We start from the raw sequence: 18825 nt of genomic DNA, 5'->3' as shown, positions 1-18825 counted from the left end.
TATTATTATAATACAGGGGGAGCAGCCTGTTGTGTCCTGTTATCATACAGGGTGGAGCAGCCTGTTGTGTCCTGTTATTATACAGGGGGAGCAGCCTGTGGGTTCCAGATTGTGTCATATTCTGTAATGGGCATTATGGTGTGTTCCATAACGTGTAATGCCTCCTTTTTCTGATGCCACATCTCCTTTCCATGAGACTATGCCCCCTTTTGGCTGTGTGGCAAGGGTACCGCCAGCTGCGGGTGGGCCTGTGGGCTCAAAATGCCAGGGCCGATTTCTGGTCCCAGTCCGGCCCTAACTGTGACCGCTGTTTAGGATGGCCACAGCAAATTCTACACTATCTCTGTTGATCCACCCCAAAGAATGATGAGTGCCTGCGGATGCTAAGTCTTCACCTATAATTGTCACTTTTGGAGGCACAAATTAACTCCACCCCAACTCCGGTGCAACCAGGTCTTACAGTGGACAAAGTACTGGTGATTCTCCAGAGGAGATCAAAAGGTAAAACTGGCTAACAAGGTCTAACTGGGGGTGGAACAGAGTAACCAAGAACAAGTAGGCAACCAAGTTGCAAACCAAAAGCGACCTCGTCGCAGGCATAAGAAAGAAAGGCACCACACAAAAGCACAATATTACACCACACAACTACACTGCAAACCACACAGAAGAACAGTAAGCACTGAACACACAAGAACTAATCCTGTTGGGGTAAATGTGACCCTGCGGCGCACTCGGGATGAACCAAGGCAAGAACATGCAACTGAGGAACACCTGGGCTCCAAAATTCAGCACTTACGGTTTTACCAGAACCAACCCAGGAGGTCAGCAAGAGTCTCCTGGTGCAGATGAATAAGGCCAGCCAGGAACAATATCCTGTTGCCCAGGCAACCACCTGGTGGAAACTATCACCCAGCCAGCCAGGTGCCGCCAGACAGAATCATCCTAGCGTCCCTGGTTGCCGAGCAACCGACACCAGGGTACGTGACCCCTGTGATACGGAAGCTGCTTCTGCATCCCTGGTTGCCGAGCAACCAGCACCAGAGACGTGACACAGGCTGACAGGAGCTCCAGGACTCCCTGTCAGCCTGTGCACGGAGCCAGGCTGCTGCCACCGAGTGGGCTAACACTATGACTATAAATGGACAGGAAGCATAGTCAGAATGGGTTTGGAGTTTTCAGGCCATAATGTACCCTGAGCTCCCTTTTGTCAGCAACCCCCCCCCCACACACACACACACACACACACACAACCAGAGTGCACTGACATCACTAGCTGTCTCTCTAATGCATCTCATGCAGCAGCAGAATCAGACAGACATGATGTGAGTAGGACAGAATGTAGTGCAGGCAGAGGCACAGAAGTATCAGGTTTAATGAGCTACCAAATGAGTTTCCTGATTAGAAGAGTGATAAGAGGGTGGAGAGAGCTGTAAGTAGAACAGAGATCCCATCCTTTCATCCACTCCACCTGGGTATCAGGCATTACTAAATTATTAATTTAAATCTTATATACATCATTGGATTAAATTTAATATACACAATCCATACATCCCAAAATGAACTATTGCAGAAGGAAAAGGTCCTGTACTTCATTCTAAAGTTATTATTTCAGTCACCTTTCAGTCAACATAGTTGATACCAATCATATTTGATGTCATCAAGCTCCACCCCCATTGTAGAAAATGTCACAATTCACAAGTCTACGAGGAGGGGAGTGGAGCCAAAATGATGCAAAATTACGTGATTTTAGTAATTTTAGCCCAGTCCCCTCCACAAGAGCCATGATTGGTGGTATTTGACTAGAGGAGGGGATGTGAGGGGGGGGGGGGGGGGGTCCAGTTGTATGCTGGAAGATCACCAACCCCAATTTTCATGAGCCTTCTGGCCATGCCGGGAGGCAAGGCAAGTAGTGTGTGTGTGTGTAGCTTCTGGCTCCGGTGGGCATCTACATTAATTTCTGGGTGTCAGCTTCACTTGCAATGATTAGCAAGTCAGTAGCCTGAAAAATTGCAGCTGAGTGGGCATGTGCATACAAACACGAATAAGGCCTACAGTGGAGATAAAAGGAAAGGGATAGAAGTATTATATATTGTTACAGCCCATGTGCTCTTTTATCTGCTTTGTATACATATTTTGTAGTTCACATTAGCTATGCTTGTGAGATATTTATTTGCCTCGTTCTATTGTTTCACAAGTGTCCTGTTTTATCTAATATTTGTTGTTTGTCTGCTCCTAGTCACTCTATTGTTATCTTCCCATGTTAACCTTTCATACATTAAATAAAAATGATGATAACACTAATCAAGCAGGGTGAGAAGGTTTAATAATGATTTATCATTCTTGCAGTTGTTCTCTTTTACAATCCCTTCTCATTCTGTAGCATGATTCATTTCTGTACATTTAGATAATTAGTTACTCTTACTGATTATTAGTAGCCTGTCATATAAGCCTGGAAGTTCATTTCTGATTTATTGCAGCGTTCTGCCGGAGGTCACAATGATAATGAATTTTCTCCTTTTCTTGCAGTTGATTTCATAGGTGGCTTTGATTCCTATGGCTACCAGGGTCCTCAGAAGACATCTCACTTACAGCTTCAGCCCATGTACATGTAAGTATTTCATGTCCATGCATGCTGTGAGTGACAGTTATTAAAAGGCTATTTCTGCTGAAGGATAAGAAATACAAATTAAACACATTCACATTTCCTCTATTCTGACCCCAGGCTACACTCCTCGATATTAAGCCAGATATTACTCTCTTCACTTTCAGTTTAATGATTTTTGGAAATGTGATCTGCTTAAAATTAAGTTTAGCCCTATTCTCTAATGGTTTCTTGTCTTAAACCAGGAAATGAAAAATCTCTACATAGTTATTTTAAATTTCTCGTTTAGACTGGCATTAATATTTTCCCTGCATTACAGTTGTAACTTATGTGCCTGAACCACGGACAAAAACCTTGCTCATATCAATGCAGGTCGTGTTCTCCACACATTCAGTAGACAAGGATATTGGGACATAATAGATAGAAATTTAATTATAACTGTCTTTTTATATAACCATGCTATTGGTAGAATACACTTGCATTTTTTTTTTAACAAGGAAAATAACTAATGTCCATTGAACACACTTCTAGGAAAACCAATAAAGCTCTTATACATACACGGTCATATGTAGTGCCAGCACACCGAGACGACTCATCTTGGCGCGCCGATCACCAAAACAGAGATGCGCGAACGAATGATGTGCTCAAGCATCATGCGCTCTAAATGGCACGCCGGAGCGTGCTGAATGGTATGATGGTTAGAGTTAGGCACTAAATGGGAGCAGTTGGGATAGGCTACTGGGGAAGGGTTAAGGTTAATCTTCAGGAAATTAGTGTTAGAGGTGGAAGCGGGAGCATAAGTATACTTACCAGACCCCTTTCGGTATTCCCTCTATCGCAGTGGTTCCCAACCCCGGTACTCAAGTACCCCCAACAGTTCACGTTTTCCAAGTCACCTGTGGATTTTTATAACTTGACAGTTGGTAATAAAAAAATGCACTGGTTGGGTGACTTGGAAAAACTGAACTGTTAGGGGTAGGACCAAGGTTGGAATCCAGGTATTCTCACTGCCGGCATGCCATCCGTTGGTCATCTGCATGTATTCCTCCTAGAATATTAGCACAGCCATTGCTCCCAAAGTTGCAGTGTGTATTTTTATGGTACACAAATAAGGAAAAATATTGCTAGTAGTAGTTGCATAACCCCATTTGCACTACAAAAGGTTCAAATAGGGGAAGGTGAACTTATCTTAAAATTTCCCCTTAATAGATAGAGTTAAAAGGGTAGGAGGTGTTGGGCTTAATGACGTGATAAGAGTGTTTAGCCTCCCTACAGTGGAGTCCCCTCTTTCAAGTAAAATGACAAATAAGAAAAAATGTTTTGGTAATAATTGATGATCATCAGAGAAGAGCCTGTATTGCAAAAATCATTATGAAGTCAGTGATTAGATCATTTGAAAGAATTTCCTCTAGCCCACTTAGTAGTCTGGTAGTTAAAAAGATTCCTTCAAACAAGCATTCTTCCAAGTCTGTAGGGGGTAAATTTACTAAGATGGGAGTTCTATTGAAGATGGAATATTGCCCATAGCAACCAATCAGATTCCACTGTGCATGTTACACACTGTTACTGTACATTGCTGCTGCTGGTCATGATTTAACCCCACTATGTGCACACTTTATACTGTACACTGTCAATACTGGCCATTTAACCCCACTGTGTAAACATTGCATACTGTAAACTGTCACTGATAGACATTTAACCCTCCGTGTTTACACTGCATAGTGTACACTGTCAATGCTGGCTGTCACCTAGCTGTGTATATTTTACTGTGCTGCCAGCCATACCCCAGTTGTGTATACGGTACTGGGACTGCCATATCTGTACCCCAATTGTGTATACGGTAGTGTGACTGCCAGCCATACCCCAACTGTGTATACAGTACAGTGACTGCTGTCTGTACCCCATCTTTTCTTAGCAAAAATTATAAAAATATAAAATCATTTAAAAAATATTGAGGTGGTCCAAAATGACTAAAAATTAGTGGAAATTAATGTAACTGAGGTTAACAATACCATTTTATGATTTTTTTTCTAAGAAAATACAGATCCAAAATCAAAACCAACCAGAGAGGTTTTGGCAACCGATGGTTGGTATTTGCACAAGTGCATAGGTGTATCTGCGCATGTGCGAATGCCTCACACGTCTAAACACAGCGTGAGTTCCTTGCAGAAAATGATCGTATGGAACCATCCAAGCAGGGGGTGGAGAGGGGCGTGAAGGGCTGTTTGGGCTCATTACCATACGCGTATGCCGCGCGTTTCATGGGGGTTTCCATGAAAAGCTGGGTGTACGTATGGTAATCCGTCCATGACGCACGTGTGGGGGGGGGCGGAAAGCTGACATAGCCGGATGCCAGCTGCCCGCCCATATCCCTGCGTTTGCACGGAGAAATGCCCGAGTGGTCTGGAGCACTCGGTGCTACCTGAGCACTCGGTCCAGCATTCGATGGTCGCTGACCATCGAATGATGGGGGAGGTTCTCACAGATGGAGTAGGTGTTAACATGGAAAATCCACTCACGGTCCGTTCGGTCGGCATCTTACCACATTCAGACGGTGTGAGCAATCCATATGGAAGGCAGGGCTAAGAACACTTGGTTCCACTCCGCAAATACGCATCCGTCCGAACCAACCAGAATAAGGCCCTAAATTCAGATCAAAATCGGAGAGAGATACAAATCAAAAAAACAAAACCAGAAAAAGAGGCCAGCGCACATCACTAATTGAAAAATACCTAATTATAAATAATATTGCACAAAAGCATCAAAAGTACTAAACAAGTTAAAATAAATGACAAAAAATATCCATAAGCATATTTGCAAAACTAAATTGAAAAATAGTGAATAATACAGAAAACAAGGTACCAAGACATTTGGAAAGACAAGAAGAGCAGGGTAAGAGTAGGGATATATGACATGAAGTGATATTGTAGCCTAAATTGGACATAAAGAAACAACAAGGATGACCAACCTAGAGCGATAGAATTAAATAAAGGAACATTATCAGTTATGGAAATTTAATATGTCGAGCAGAGTGCATAACATAAGTTTTGTAGAGGTCCGACTCCTTAAACTACAGATCTCAACCAGGTTGCACCAAATTCTGTGAATTTCTCGGCGCCTGAGGGAGTAAGATCTTCCATAGTTATACAGTAGTCATTCTTTCTATACTATTCATGAACAGTAGAAGGGGTGAAGAGTTCCAGTTTGTAGGAATCACCTCCCTAGCTGCATTACTAAGGTGATGTATCAGAGATTTTTTTATAGGCCCTAGTTGGAATTTTGGAATTAGAAATGAGACAAAATTCTGGACCTTCAGGTACAGTGTCATTTATTATTGACTGAGAAGTCTGAAAATGTGTCTCTCCAAAAGACAAATATCTCTGAGCACTTCCACCATATATATAGGAAAGTATCTAGTGACTTGTTGCATCTCCAACAAGTACAGGCAGTAGAGGAATATAATTTTGTGAAAAGTGAAGGGTGGCTATTACATTTTATCCGGATCTTCTATTGCCTCTCCATAGTGAGGACGCAAGACAAGCTGGAATGGATATTGAAGAAAAATATCTGCCAGTCAGCAATTTGATTGGAAGCCATCTGTCTGTATAGCCACCAGGATTGTGTATAAAAAATGTTAGTGGACCAAATTCAGAGAAAATCTGAGTAGAGTGCTGAAGCCTCTTCCAACATCAATAGGTAGGGACTGTGGTAGGATTAATGAATCAGGGTAGGCCTATCTGCCAGGGACTTATTTCATAGAATTTAAGAAGACTTTGGGTGAAATGTAATAGGGTCGATTATTGTGCGATTTTTGGTAAAATACGGCCGAAATTGCACGTTTTCAAAAATTGCACATGGGATAGGGTGTGATTTTTGCCACACTTCAATTTGCATCCAGATATTTTCCCATTATAAAGTATACAACTCGCAAATGTAATAGGGTGCGATTTTTGGTAAACGTTACCAAAAATCGCCAAAAAAATAGACCAGGTTCTGGCAGGTGAATTTGACAGAACCATGCACAGATCGTTGAGATTTGTGCATGGTTCTGTCTTTAAAAATGTGTAAAAGTAAAAAAAAAAAAGTGTGCGGTCCCCCTCCTGAGCATAACCAGCCCCAGGTTCATTGAGCTGGACCTGGTTCCAAAAATACAGGAGACAAAAAGCGTATTTCTGATGAAAGCAGCCCCGGACTCTTGGACTGGTCCTGGTTCCAAAAATCTGGGGGACAAAAAATTTGGGGTCCCCCGTATTTTGAAACCAGCACCGGGCTCCAAAAGCCCGTGGTGTCATCATGACACCACGGGCTATTGGAGCCCGGTGCTGGTTTCAAAATTCCCTCTAAGCTGTGCGCGTGTGCGCACGCACAAAACTCGACGAGTGCACTCCCAGACATTACAACAGAATGGACCAATGCTGTTGTGGACTCAATGTGTGTTTTACCCATTAACTACATTGTCTTCTGTGTTTTGAATTTTAATATAATTTTGAAGTAAAGTTGACACAAATGCTGAACGTCGTTTTCCAGTTCTATATATGTGACGCACAAAAATATAAATTTCCTTCCAAAGTTGCACAGCCAATATTTTTTGCCGCACACAGCCTTTGTAAAATTAGAGGGAACTGTCATGCCACAGCCGGGGGACACTTTTTACATAAGGTTCACCAGCCATACCACGAGCAACGTGGATGGGGTACCTGGGGGAGCCCAGGGCTGTCAACGGTGTCTGTGGGCTTTGGGCAGTGGCCTGATAGGGTTAAATCATTCATACATAACATTGCTTTATACAGGTGAACTACAAGTGCCAGCAGGCCTCCCCCGCATGCTGGGACTTAGCGAACCACAAGTCCCAGCATGCAGGGCATTAATGGGCCCTCTGGGACTTGAATTCCACCTGTAAAAAGAATGCACACACACAAAAAAGTAAAACTTTATTACACACAAAACCACCTCAATTTTACACCAATATGCTTACCGAAGCAGGGTCCAGCGCTGCCTACCTCCTCCCGCACTGACAGCGTGGTGAGCCAGCTTCGTCCGGCACTGCTAACAGCTTCTGTAGCGCTGTCCCAATGCTATAGAGGCTATTAGCATGGTTGGCTCGATGCATCTCCATGGAGACGCTTTCAGCCAATCAGTGCTGAGCTATGCGTCTTCATGATGATGCATCGAGCCAACGACGCTCATAGCCTCTATAGAGCTGGTACAGCACTATAGAAGCTGTTAGCAGCGCAGGTAAAAGCCTGCTCAACCTGCTATCAGTGCGGGGTGAGCTGGCTGTGGAGGAGGAAGTCAGCGCTGGACCCTGGTTCGATAAGTATATTGGTGTAAAATTGAGGGGTGTGTGTGTGTGTGTGTGTGTAATAAAGTTGTACTTTTCTGCGTGTGTGTGTGTTTTATTTTAACATTCTTTTTACAGGTGGACTACAACTCCCAGCGGCCCCATTAATACCCTGCATGCTGGGACTTGTGGATCGCCAAGTCCCAGCATGCGGGGGACGCCTGCTGACACTTGTAGTTCACCTGTATAAAGCAATGTTATGTATGAATGATTTAACCTTATCAGGCCGGCATCCAAAGCCCATGGATGCTGGTGACAGCCCCGGGCTTCAGCCCTGGACGGATGAAGCCTGGGGGGACCCTTTTATTGGGGGGTCCCCACTCCCCCAGGTACCCCGTCCAAGGCTGACCAGCCACCTTATTGAAAAAGTGTCCCCCGGCTGTGGCATGACACCGCGGGCTGTTGGAGCCCGGTGCTGGACCCCCAGATTTTTTGTTCCCTGTATTTTCCAGGGCTGGTTTCAGAAATACGGGTGACCCCTACGCTTTTTGTCCCCCGTATTTTTGGAATCAGGTCCGGCTCAATGAGCCCAGGGCTGGTTATGATCAGGAGGGGGACCTCACACCATTTTTTTTTTAAACACAAAATCGCACATTTTATCAAATGTGCACATCTTCATGACTAAAAATTGCACTTTATCGCACCATAACGCTCTTTTTTACCGCAATTTCGCATCTCATTACATATGCGAATTTGCCGCAAAAAATTTGATTTTTAAATGTGCGGTATAGTGCGATTTCGGGACATGCGATAAAATCGCACCCTATTACATTTCACCCTTTGTTTCTCTATAGCAGGTTTTTGCAGGTTAGGCACTCCTAAATGTTCAAGAAATAACTGAGCTGGTGCAGGGCACATAGGTACATGCACTTACCTCCTCTGTGTAGAAGGAATTGAAGCCAATTGATCTGTGTAGAAGGAATTGATCGCTGAGTGCTGGCTTAAATTCCTTCTACACAGAGGGGGTAAGTGCTTTTGTTTCTCTATAGAAATCCAATGTTTTGAGTCTTTCGCCCTAGTCCTAGCCTTTCGCCTTACAATGGAAATGCCTTTTTCAGACCCTTTACAATGGATGATAGGGAGAAATTGAAAATTATGAATTTATAGTTGTTATTTTTAAAATTGGTGTGACTGTCTACTATACTATAGGTTTGAAATTTTAGAAGACTAGATAAGTAAGTTATATGGGTAGTGACAGTAACCAGGAGGTCATCAGAAAAAAAGTGCCAATTGTGTTCATGTAGACCTACTGGGATACCCAAAACATTTTGGTTAATGTTGATGGCTCTGCCCAAGAACAAACATTGGGATGATAAGGGGCAGCATTGCACTGTAGAAAATACACCATAGTGGATAATGTATATTTTAAGTGAATGGTATAACACCTCTGCCCCTGGTGGCAAAGTCTAAGTGTGAATGGTGGTGTAAGGTCTGCAAGGTATGGATGGTGTAATAGTAGATGTTTGGGTTACATTTATATGGGTGGAGGTGAGAAAACAAACCCCACAATGTATTATCTAAGTGTGTATGTGTACTGTACATATATAGTGTATGAAACTATGAATACACAGACACAAGTGTGCCACCCCCGTCTAGAGACCCATGGCTTCTTAATCTGTCTCTGACGGCACTGACTAGACACAAATTATTTTTTATTTTGTATGCATTTAAGATTTGTAGCATACTAGCATGCACTATATATTGCAATGCTTACAGCACACTAACACATTTGAGTTTTACAATGACCTTTATTAACAGCATTATATCACTGGCATAAAGTATGATTTTCTCAGCAGGATGAGTGATAAATTATTTCCCCAATAGATTAAAGGCACATATAATTCTAAAATCTCCCGAGAGGTGTAATTATTCTCCATTCTTCTGTTTCGTTCTGGTGTGTGAAAAATAGTATATTAGTGTTAGCCTTTTGCTCAATGATTGCTTATTTGTCATCATGAAAGTACACTTACACTGAAAAGAATTCTAACATATTAACTAATAAACATTTTTACAATGTGCAAGTAAATTCATTTGTACAGTATATATTAGTTGTCAACACTGTGACTGTCTCCCCAAATTTACTGTTTAAGTATAAATCCCATGTTGAAGCCCGGTGCTGGTTTAAAAATAAGGGGACCCCCAGATTTTTTGTCCCCCGTATTTTTGAAACCAGGACCGGTCCAAGAGTCCGGGGCTGGTTTCAGAAATACGGGGACCCCTATGCTTTTTGTTCCTAATATTTTTGGAACCAGGTCCGGCTCAATGAGCCCAGAGCTGCTTATGCTCAGGAGGGGGGACCTCACGCTATTTTTAAAAAAAAAACACAAATTCGCACATTTTCATGCCTAAAAATCGCAAATTTCATGACTAAAATGCGCACATTATCGCACTTATTTGTACTTTTTTACCCAGAATACGCACCTCATTAAATATGCGAATTCGTGGCCAAAAATGCGATTTTAAAAAGAGCGATAATGGGCGACTAAAAATTGCATCCTATTAAATGTCACCCAAAAATGTTGCACTGTCAATGTTGCATTGTTGCAAATGTTGCTTTGTTCAAACATATATTGTATAGTATGGAATGCTTGGGAAACAATCAAGTGTCTCTTCTGCAATGTTCTGAATAATACTATGGATAAAGACAGGCTCTGCTTACTACAGTATGTAATGCTAGTATACACAGATAAGTGAGAAGTCACCAGGCAAATGAGGACCTAACAGGGGCGGATCTCCTGGTGCCCCTACAAGGCCTGTAGGGGCACCTCCTCCATTGTCTCCTGTTCCATTTCTAATGTCTTCTGCTTTCTCACCATTACTGATATGTTCAGATAAAGAATTGGTTGTGTGATTAGTATAACCTATTAGTGTATGTTTGTGAACATGCATTTCCTCCCTCCACTCGCAATGGGTTCATAAACAAAAGGTGCAAGATTGTATCATATTTACAATCTCCATGTCCCTCTGATAAATTCCCCATCCAGCTGTACTGGGAACACAGCAATGAGAATTTGATTACTGTATGTCTTCATGCCACATGAAAAAATGAATGAATCATTCCACAATGTATATTACATTACTGAATAGACTAATAAAAAAAAGTGCCAGAATATTGTTGATGCTCTTTCCAGGAGAATGCACATATTCTTGGATTAGAAGAGAAAAATAACCCTGGCACTAAACTGCAACAGATGTTCCAATAGGCTAGATATAAATAGCTGCACACCTGCTGATAGAATTGACACTTCTCTCACAGAAAATACACAGACAGATAGGTAGTGGGTGGTAGTGGGGATTTAACCAATTTGTCTGAACAACAGTTTTTGTCATTTGTTCCCATACATTACCTGATTGTCTTTGTTACCAATCAGATTGGACAGATAGTCTGCCAGATATTTGTATAGTGTGGCCCATCATTAGTATTATATTTTATGTTTAGATTACATAATAATTTAGTTAATTTATCTGATGAAGCTTGATTAAATAATCCTGTTATACTCTACGGTACTTGTTTCCTAGCACTGCGCCAGTCGGGTCCCATCGCATACCATAACTTAAGGTATGTGATGGGACCCGACAGACCCGATTTTCGGGTTTTAAAGACCTTCCCATACAACTTAAAAATCGGTAATGGCATGCGATGCGACGCGAACGACCCGATTTTACATTGTACCCAATGTTAAATGCCTCCCCGACCCAATTTTTAATTGTATACCCACATGATGGTTAATTATTATGTGAAATGCCCCCCCTTTGTTAAGGCAACGCCATGATAAACGTCAACCCGAAGCGTGGCGAGCGCAGCGGCACGCGTCATCCGACCTTTTCATACCCCCACTATCGCGTCCTCCGACCTTTTCATACCCCCACTATCCGCGTCCCCTCGCGGGGCTCACTGCGCTCCCCACGCTTCGGACTCGGTGGCTCGCTGCGCTCGCCACACTATATAACATCAACTCCACGCCATCGTGGATAGTGGGGGTATGAAAAAGTCGGAGGACGCGTACCGCCGCCGCTCGCCACGCTTCGGGTTGGCGTTGATCGTGGTGTGGCGTTAACAATGGGGGGGCATTTCACATAGTAATTACCCATCAGGGTGGGTATACAATTAAAAACCGGGTCTGGGGGGGGGGCATTTAACATTGTAATCAGCCATCAGGGTGGCTGTACAATAAAAAATCTGGTCGATTTGGTCGCATCGCATGAGATTTGGTCGCATGCGATGCGATCGACCCGATTTTTCCGACCTGATAACATACAATAGAAATCGGTGGCACAGTGCTAGAAAATAAGTACCTAATCTACTAATATCAAGTAGTTTTTTTTATCTTTTCTCAACTTTTGCATATTTTACTATTTATGTATACCACTATTGATAATTGTGGTGACTGAAGCAGATTGGAAAGAGGCACTGAATGCCTGAAGCAAGGTGCCCTCATTTGGGTCATATATGGTTAAACATACATAATAATACCATCACCACCAAATCAAATACAAATAAAGCACCCTGTTGACATTATTTGAGCCTACCAATTTTGTGCCAACCTTTTCGGGCACACTGAACATGCACCTCACAAAATATCATATTTGCAGCCAGACTGCAGGTTAGTATACAAACTGGGCCCTTAGGTAATTCCTGTCAATATGTGCAAAAAAGGATTACCCACAACATATTTTTGTAATACATTTGAATGATTTAAATAATTTTTCTCTGCTTTTATACATGCTGAAGTTGGTTGTTAGTGTCAAGTAGTGCTGCATCAAAGTGTCTTTAATTTCCAACTTTATATTAGCACCGAATCACCTGGGTATGAGAGCAGACACAGTTAACGTAAAAATGATGAACTGTATCAGTTTAAGGGGGGTATTCAATCTTTGTCGTGCACCCGCAGCCATCTCCCGATGGGGGAGATGGCTGCGGGGCCCTATTCAATGCTGTCTTCCCCGACAGCATTGAACAGGGGTTTTGCGCAGAGCGAGCCCGACAGCACAAGCTGTCGGGCTCGTTCTGCCGAGAAAAGCCAGAAATAGGCGAGCTCCTGGCCGGAGCTCGTCTATTTTCATCATCAACTCGCGGCCAGGCCCCCTTCTCGCCGCTCGGCGGCCGGGACATTGAATCCCGACTGCCGAGCTCCAGGCGAGCAAAACAAGAACGGGACAGGGGCACGGCTGTCGAGCTTGCTCGACAGCCGTTCCCCTGACATTGAATACCCCCCTAAAGCTGTAGCTGATCAGGAGATGTCCAATATGTGTCCTGAAATTGCAATGCTTAAAGAACAAATGTAAGATGAAAAAATAGCTCCTGTGAATACAAATGTACACAACATTTCAATTAAATCTGACAGTCCACGTAAATTTTTGAAAGGATGGTTTTGCTGTGTTTACCTGCAGTTCAAACTCCTGAGGATTCTCCTGAGCCTTCTGTATTGCCTTCTATGCATCACCCTGCTCTGTAATTGATGCTGTTCCTTTAATTTTAACCATTGCTAAAGTGGCAGTGCATAGATATATCCAGAGATGTCATCGGGTGGTGATACCCGATGCACAACTTGCATTACTCCCCACACACACACACACACACACACACACACACACACACACACACACAGCGCTTGCTGGATGCACAGACACAACCACCCCAAAATGGACATGGCAAAATATAAAAGGGCGTGGCCTCACTGGCATCTATGTTTCATCCCTCCAGGGGCATGTCCAGCATCCCCAGAGATGCTGGCTGTGCCCAGAGACTGGGCTGTGTGTAGTTCCAACTCTTCATCTATGATAGGAGCTGGGTGCTACAGAAGAGCATCACACTGTAGCACCTGGCTCCTGTCATTGTAGAAGAGACAGTACTTACATGTTACACCTTCTGAGGTTGACACCTTGAGGCGGACAGCACCCCACACTTTTCTCCACTTAATCAATGCACTTAATGAATTGTTACTTTTTCACTGTGTATTCCTTTGTATTTAATAAGCTATTATAGTTCCCCTTTTCTGTACAAATAAAAAAGACAATCAAACTTCTGGCACTGCATTTCAAAGCAGTAAGGGTCAGAAATAAGGCACCAATTTACACAAATGAATAAATGTAGGAATAATGACCTCACTTGCGCTATGGTTTGTTCAAGTTCTATACTTGGTCTCTCTTTACTAATTCACTTCATGATTCCAGCAAGAGATAGAATGTAATGAACACAAGTGAGTCTCTGCATGTGGATCAGATGTATCTTGTCCATCCCATACTTCCCCTATACGGCTTCCCTCTCAAACCTTCTTTGGTTGTTCTCAGCTTTATTCTGACTCTTCCCCTAAGCATATAAGGTTCCTTAAAAAATGTAATAATCAATGTGTACATATGTTATAACTGGTGGATCCAAACTTGAGGTTAGTGACCTCTTCCGGGCTGGGTTTTGTCAAAGGTGGATCTTCAGAGCAATGACCCTTGTGCACCCAGGGCTGAGACTTGTAGAACACACCAGCAGGTCTTCTTGCCTATAACAGCCACCCTTTCTCTTAAGGCTAGGCGCACCTACTGCTACTGGATGCCGCCAGGATTTACGCCGCTGGTAGTAGTACAAGCTCAACCCCAGGTGACTCAAACCAATACTGGCTGGAAGGAGGTTCCTACTAGGAGTCTGGAGAACAATTATAAATGCAAGGTGGAAACTAGGAAGTGTATTGAGAGATTAACAACAGTGAGGAGGTAGTAGCTGCAAGGCTGGAGAGTGAGATAATGATTAGTGACAGACAATAAAAGCTAGACACAAGCTGATGGAGATAGGTAGGAGGGAGAACACAGGAGGCAAACTGATGGAGAAACTGAGTCTAGTACCAGAACTGGAGAGAGGAAAACAATAAGGAAAAAGACTGGTATTAATGGGAGAATACTGAATACAATACAGGAAAAAACAGCCAGGATAACTGACTGAAACACAATAGAGGGTGAATGGAAAATAGAGCTGGGGGAATTCTGAGTGGCAGGAAACATAGCTAGAGAGATTTTGAGGACTGACAGGAGACAGAACTTGGACAAATACTGAGACTGACTAGTAACTAACTAGGACAAAAGAATACAGCTGAGTATCAAGGGCTCACACTGCAACTGTGAGCTATGACCAACACTGGGAGAGAGGCAGACCAGGAAGATATAGGGAGCAAGGACCAATCAGAATGACTGGAAAAACACAAGCCTCCTGAAACAGCTGAGTGCCAAACCTATAGTCATTGGCTAATTATACGACAGATTTGTGCCCAGAGCAAACACACAGCAGCTAAGCTGCAGTTACACAAAAATGCCAGAGGTGGCTATAACAACTTCTTATTCTACTTCAGGAAACCCATTTTGTATAGCTTAATGCTGTCATTTATAAGGCTATTGGTTGGTCAATTCTGACATTAAATTTTGATTCTGGAACAGTTAGTAGACCTCGTTTTTATATGAAAAAGTATCGCTGTTGGTCCGATCTTCTAACTTGTACTAAAGGGTTTTTTTTGTGTGTGTTTTTTTTGGAGGGGGGGGGGGGGGTAGTCAATTTTAGATTGGCTAACACTTTGGTAGATCTGTTTTGCAAACATTATGGAGAATTGACCAAAAACAAACTTAGATGCAAGGGTTCTCATGTACTGTATGTAGGTACTTCTGTTTCAGAAGCATGGGACTCCATGTGGTTAATTTACTAAGATGGAAGTTCTATTGCAAATGGGATGTTGCTATTGGCAACCAATCAGATTCTATCTATTATCTTCTGGAAGGTACTAAACAAATAAGAAGTAGAATCTGATTGGTTGCTATGGGCAACATCCCATCTTTAATAAAACTCTAATTTTAGTAATTTTACCCCAATGGATCATGCACATAGTGCTTGAAGAGTCTGTAAGCATTCACAGTGTTATTGCTTTTATTTTACCACATTGTACCTGCCCTAAAGCTAGCGTTATATTTGTCTGGCTATTGGTTAACTCCAAATAACTTACAATAAAAGTTGGAACATGAAGAACGGGGATAATACATAAGACATAAAGTAAAATACACTTTAAAGAAGTGGAAACATTTGGTTTTGCATTTAATATCTCTGATCCTTCATTGTTGTGATTGCAGTTTGTGTTCTTATTTCCTAGGTCAAAATAAAAGAAGCATTGACGAAGTATGAAGCACTCCCATGAAAACATTCTCTTGGATTGTTCAAAAGGGCAACAAAGTGTGTGTTTTTATGGTTCCCATACCCCTGATGAGTTACCAAAATCAGCCTTGTCCTCAGTGCACAAATGGATGTATTTCCACAGATGCTGTAATCCCAGGAAGACTGCTGGAGCTGTAGTGCCCTCTACTGGAGTCTTTCTGCTTCTTTTTCTTCTTTTTGCACTGTTAGCACTAACTCAGCCACTTTTGAGCTACAGTACAATGTTTGCACACCCAGTGACTCTGCAATGGGAAGACCTAGTTGTTGTGATCTTACTGGACATCAAAAACTGTGAACAAAAAGTGCCATAAAGACCTTTGGGGCAGTGGGACACATTCGGTTGCTTTGCAGGCGGTCACAAGAGAACAGAGGACAACATGTGCCTGTACTTTGCCTTAACCCAGCCAAAATGTGATTGTCAGAGGGGGATATAAAATAGGAGATGCTAACTGCCATCTTTGATGCAAATCTACCATCATTTTGCAAAGACGAGCAGCTTTTACAGCTATTTTTTTGCTCTACAGATTTTACATTAACCTCCTCATTGACCACAACTGTTTGCTAGCCCAGGAAACAAACACGATTAAAGAGATGCCTTTAAGGTTATTCCATTAAAACTCTGCATAGGTCAGAACAGGTCTGTGACAGGTTTTGCAAAGGTGCTTTGTCATTATAGTCATTAATGAAGAGAACATAAAGTGCAAGAAAAATATATGGCAATATAATGCTCAAAAGGCCCAATCACAATCTGCAATATGGCCATTCAAAACTTCATAAATCAAAGAAAAATGGTTATTCTGAATGCTTAAAGCCATCAGTCCTGTGAATTTGGAGCATTTGGAATTGCCTATTGCATGATATCCAGGCTCATGTTCCACTGCATCTGCAGACGAATCATGCATTGCTGGGCAATGTATTCCATACACTCCTACACCAACAGGATTCCAACTTAGGGGCAAAACTGTTACCTAATATTCCACAGACATAGCTGAGCAAAGTCATCAGAGAAAAGGCTTCTCTTTCATTATTATTTATATCTTTTGCCAATGTTGGTGTTTTTTATGTGACTTGTCTTTTACAAAAGTCAAAACATCTACAGATTTCTATAGAGGAAGACCAGTCTAAACATTTAGAATTAATATTTTATACCTAAGTTTCATGTAAAGATATAGTGTATGTGAGCACTTTTTTCCATGACATAAGAACATTTTCTTTTGTGAATATTTGGATCTTTTTGTGATGTCTGAAGAATTTGTTAGTGTATTATAATGCATATTTTATCCTGTACCTGTGTGATTATAAAGAATTGCTCACTAGCTGACAAAAAGACTACTGTATCTTTAAGGAAATGACTATAACATTGTTAATGACTAAAACTAGATTATGCTTTGATGTTTAAAGTTTGTTGATAAATAGCATCCCTTTAAAAATTTAGTTACACAGATGTCGTCTACTGTATGCAGAAGGGAAATTTACACATTTATAGGAACAAAGATGCTGTAATAATAGTGAACTATTTATTATTATTAATATTATTTCTATGCCCAGCATTATTTCATTAGCCGCTTGGCCATCATGTACTAGAACTTACATTTAAAGGGGAACTTTAATAAAATTTTAACATAATTATGTTGTGGGAATTGTTACATTGACAACTTTTTGTAATTGTTTTTTAATTATAAATAAGGCACAGTGGGGGTGAGTCAATTGAATATGTGCAGGGGAGGCTCCAGAGGGGGACTGCAGCTCAGTCCAAAATTCTAATAAGGGAGGCACAGGCACAGCAACTGCTACCAACTGCCATTCCAAACGGACTCACTGGCAGTGGGTGTGACTCCCCTATTTGAATTCGGAGCCGTCTTCAGTGATCAGCGGCTGAAATGAAAGTCAGTTCAGACTGACCTTCATTTCCGAACGGGAGAGAAATCATTCATTGCTGTCCCCTTTGGCCCCATGCAAGGTGATGTGTTCTCAGACACATCCAGTCTCATGCTCACAAGGGGATGTGGGTGGCACTGGCGGTGGGGCGGGCAGGCAGGCAGCAGGGCAGCAGGTGGCACTGACCTGTTCACTAGGCTGCGAGTGAACACAGCCTAATGAACAGGTCTGAATTAGGCTTCATATCTGAATCAGGCCCCATGAGACGGTCATTATTGTGCCTGCATAAAGACGGTATGGCATAACTATTCAAATGCAAATAAATGGAGCAGAGTTTTAGAGCCTCGTATTTTATTCGAAGGGTTTCTCTACCATTCTTTTTCTATATATTTGATGCTACATGGCCGTACAGAGCATTTACTAACATGGCAGATGTATGGGGCCATCGTCAGCAATGGGAAAGAGATGATGGTATAAATGAGGGAGGACAAGCACAATAGGGAAGAAAGCCCTGCTCTTGTGGGATTACAATGTAAGGGGGAGGGGCAGAGACACAGAAGTATTGCAGAGGGGAGAGACAGTAAGCGAGTAGTATACCGCAGCAGTGTAGGATCAGTACTAGAAGGCTTTATTAAAGAAGTGAGTATACTTGGGAGCCATGTATACTTGAAAAACCCAAATTCTCTATTATAGCTATTGGGCAATGTAGTATGATTGGCGAGGAGCATTATAGCTTGGAGAGAGATAAAGTACCAACCAACCAGCATATAACTGATACTTTTCTAAAAGAGGAGCAGATGTATTAAGCCTGGTGCAATGATA

General features: G+C 42.2%; 1 protein-coding gene across 1 annotated transcript in view; it reads left to right on the top strand.

The window, feature by feature from the left end:
- The window catches only part of NKAIN2 (sodium/potassium transporting ATPase interacting 2), a 794408-nt gene extending 776656 nt beyond the window's left edge, over positions 1–17752 (top strand). The window contains exons 6-7 of the mRNA XM_083176781.1: positions 2527–2608; positions 16064–17752. Of these exons, the coding sequence (XP_083032907.1) occupies positions 2527–2608; positions 16064–16073 (92 nt within the window). The 3' untranslated portion in view covers positions 16074–17752. The remainder of the gene's footprint in view (positions 1–2526; positions 2609–16063) is intronic.
- The last annotated feature ends 1073 nt before the right edge of the window (positions 17753–18825 follow it).

This window comes from Crinia signifera, chromosome 3, assembly GCF_055691185.1.
Source record: "Crinia signifera chromosome 3, ASM5569118v1, whole genome shotgun sequence".
In the NCBI taxonomy this organism is placed as follows: domain Eukaryota; kingdom Metazoa; phylum Chordata; class Amphibia; order Anura; family Myobatrachidae; genus Crinia; species Crinia signifera.
The sequence above is the reverse complement of the archived record's forward strand: the minus strand, read 5'-3'. Positions and strand labels throughout refer to the sequence as shown.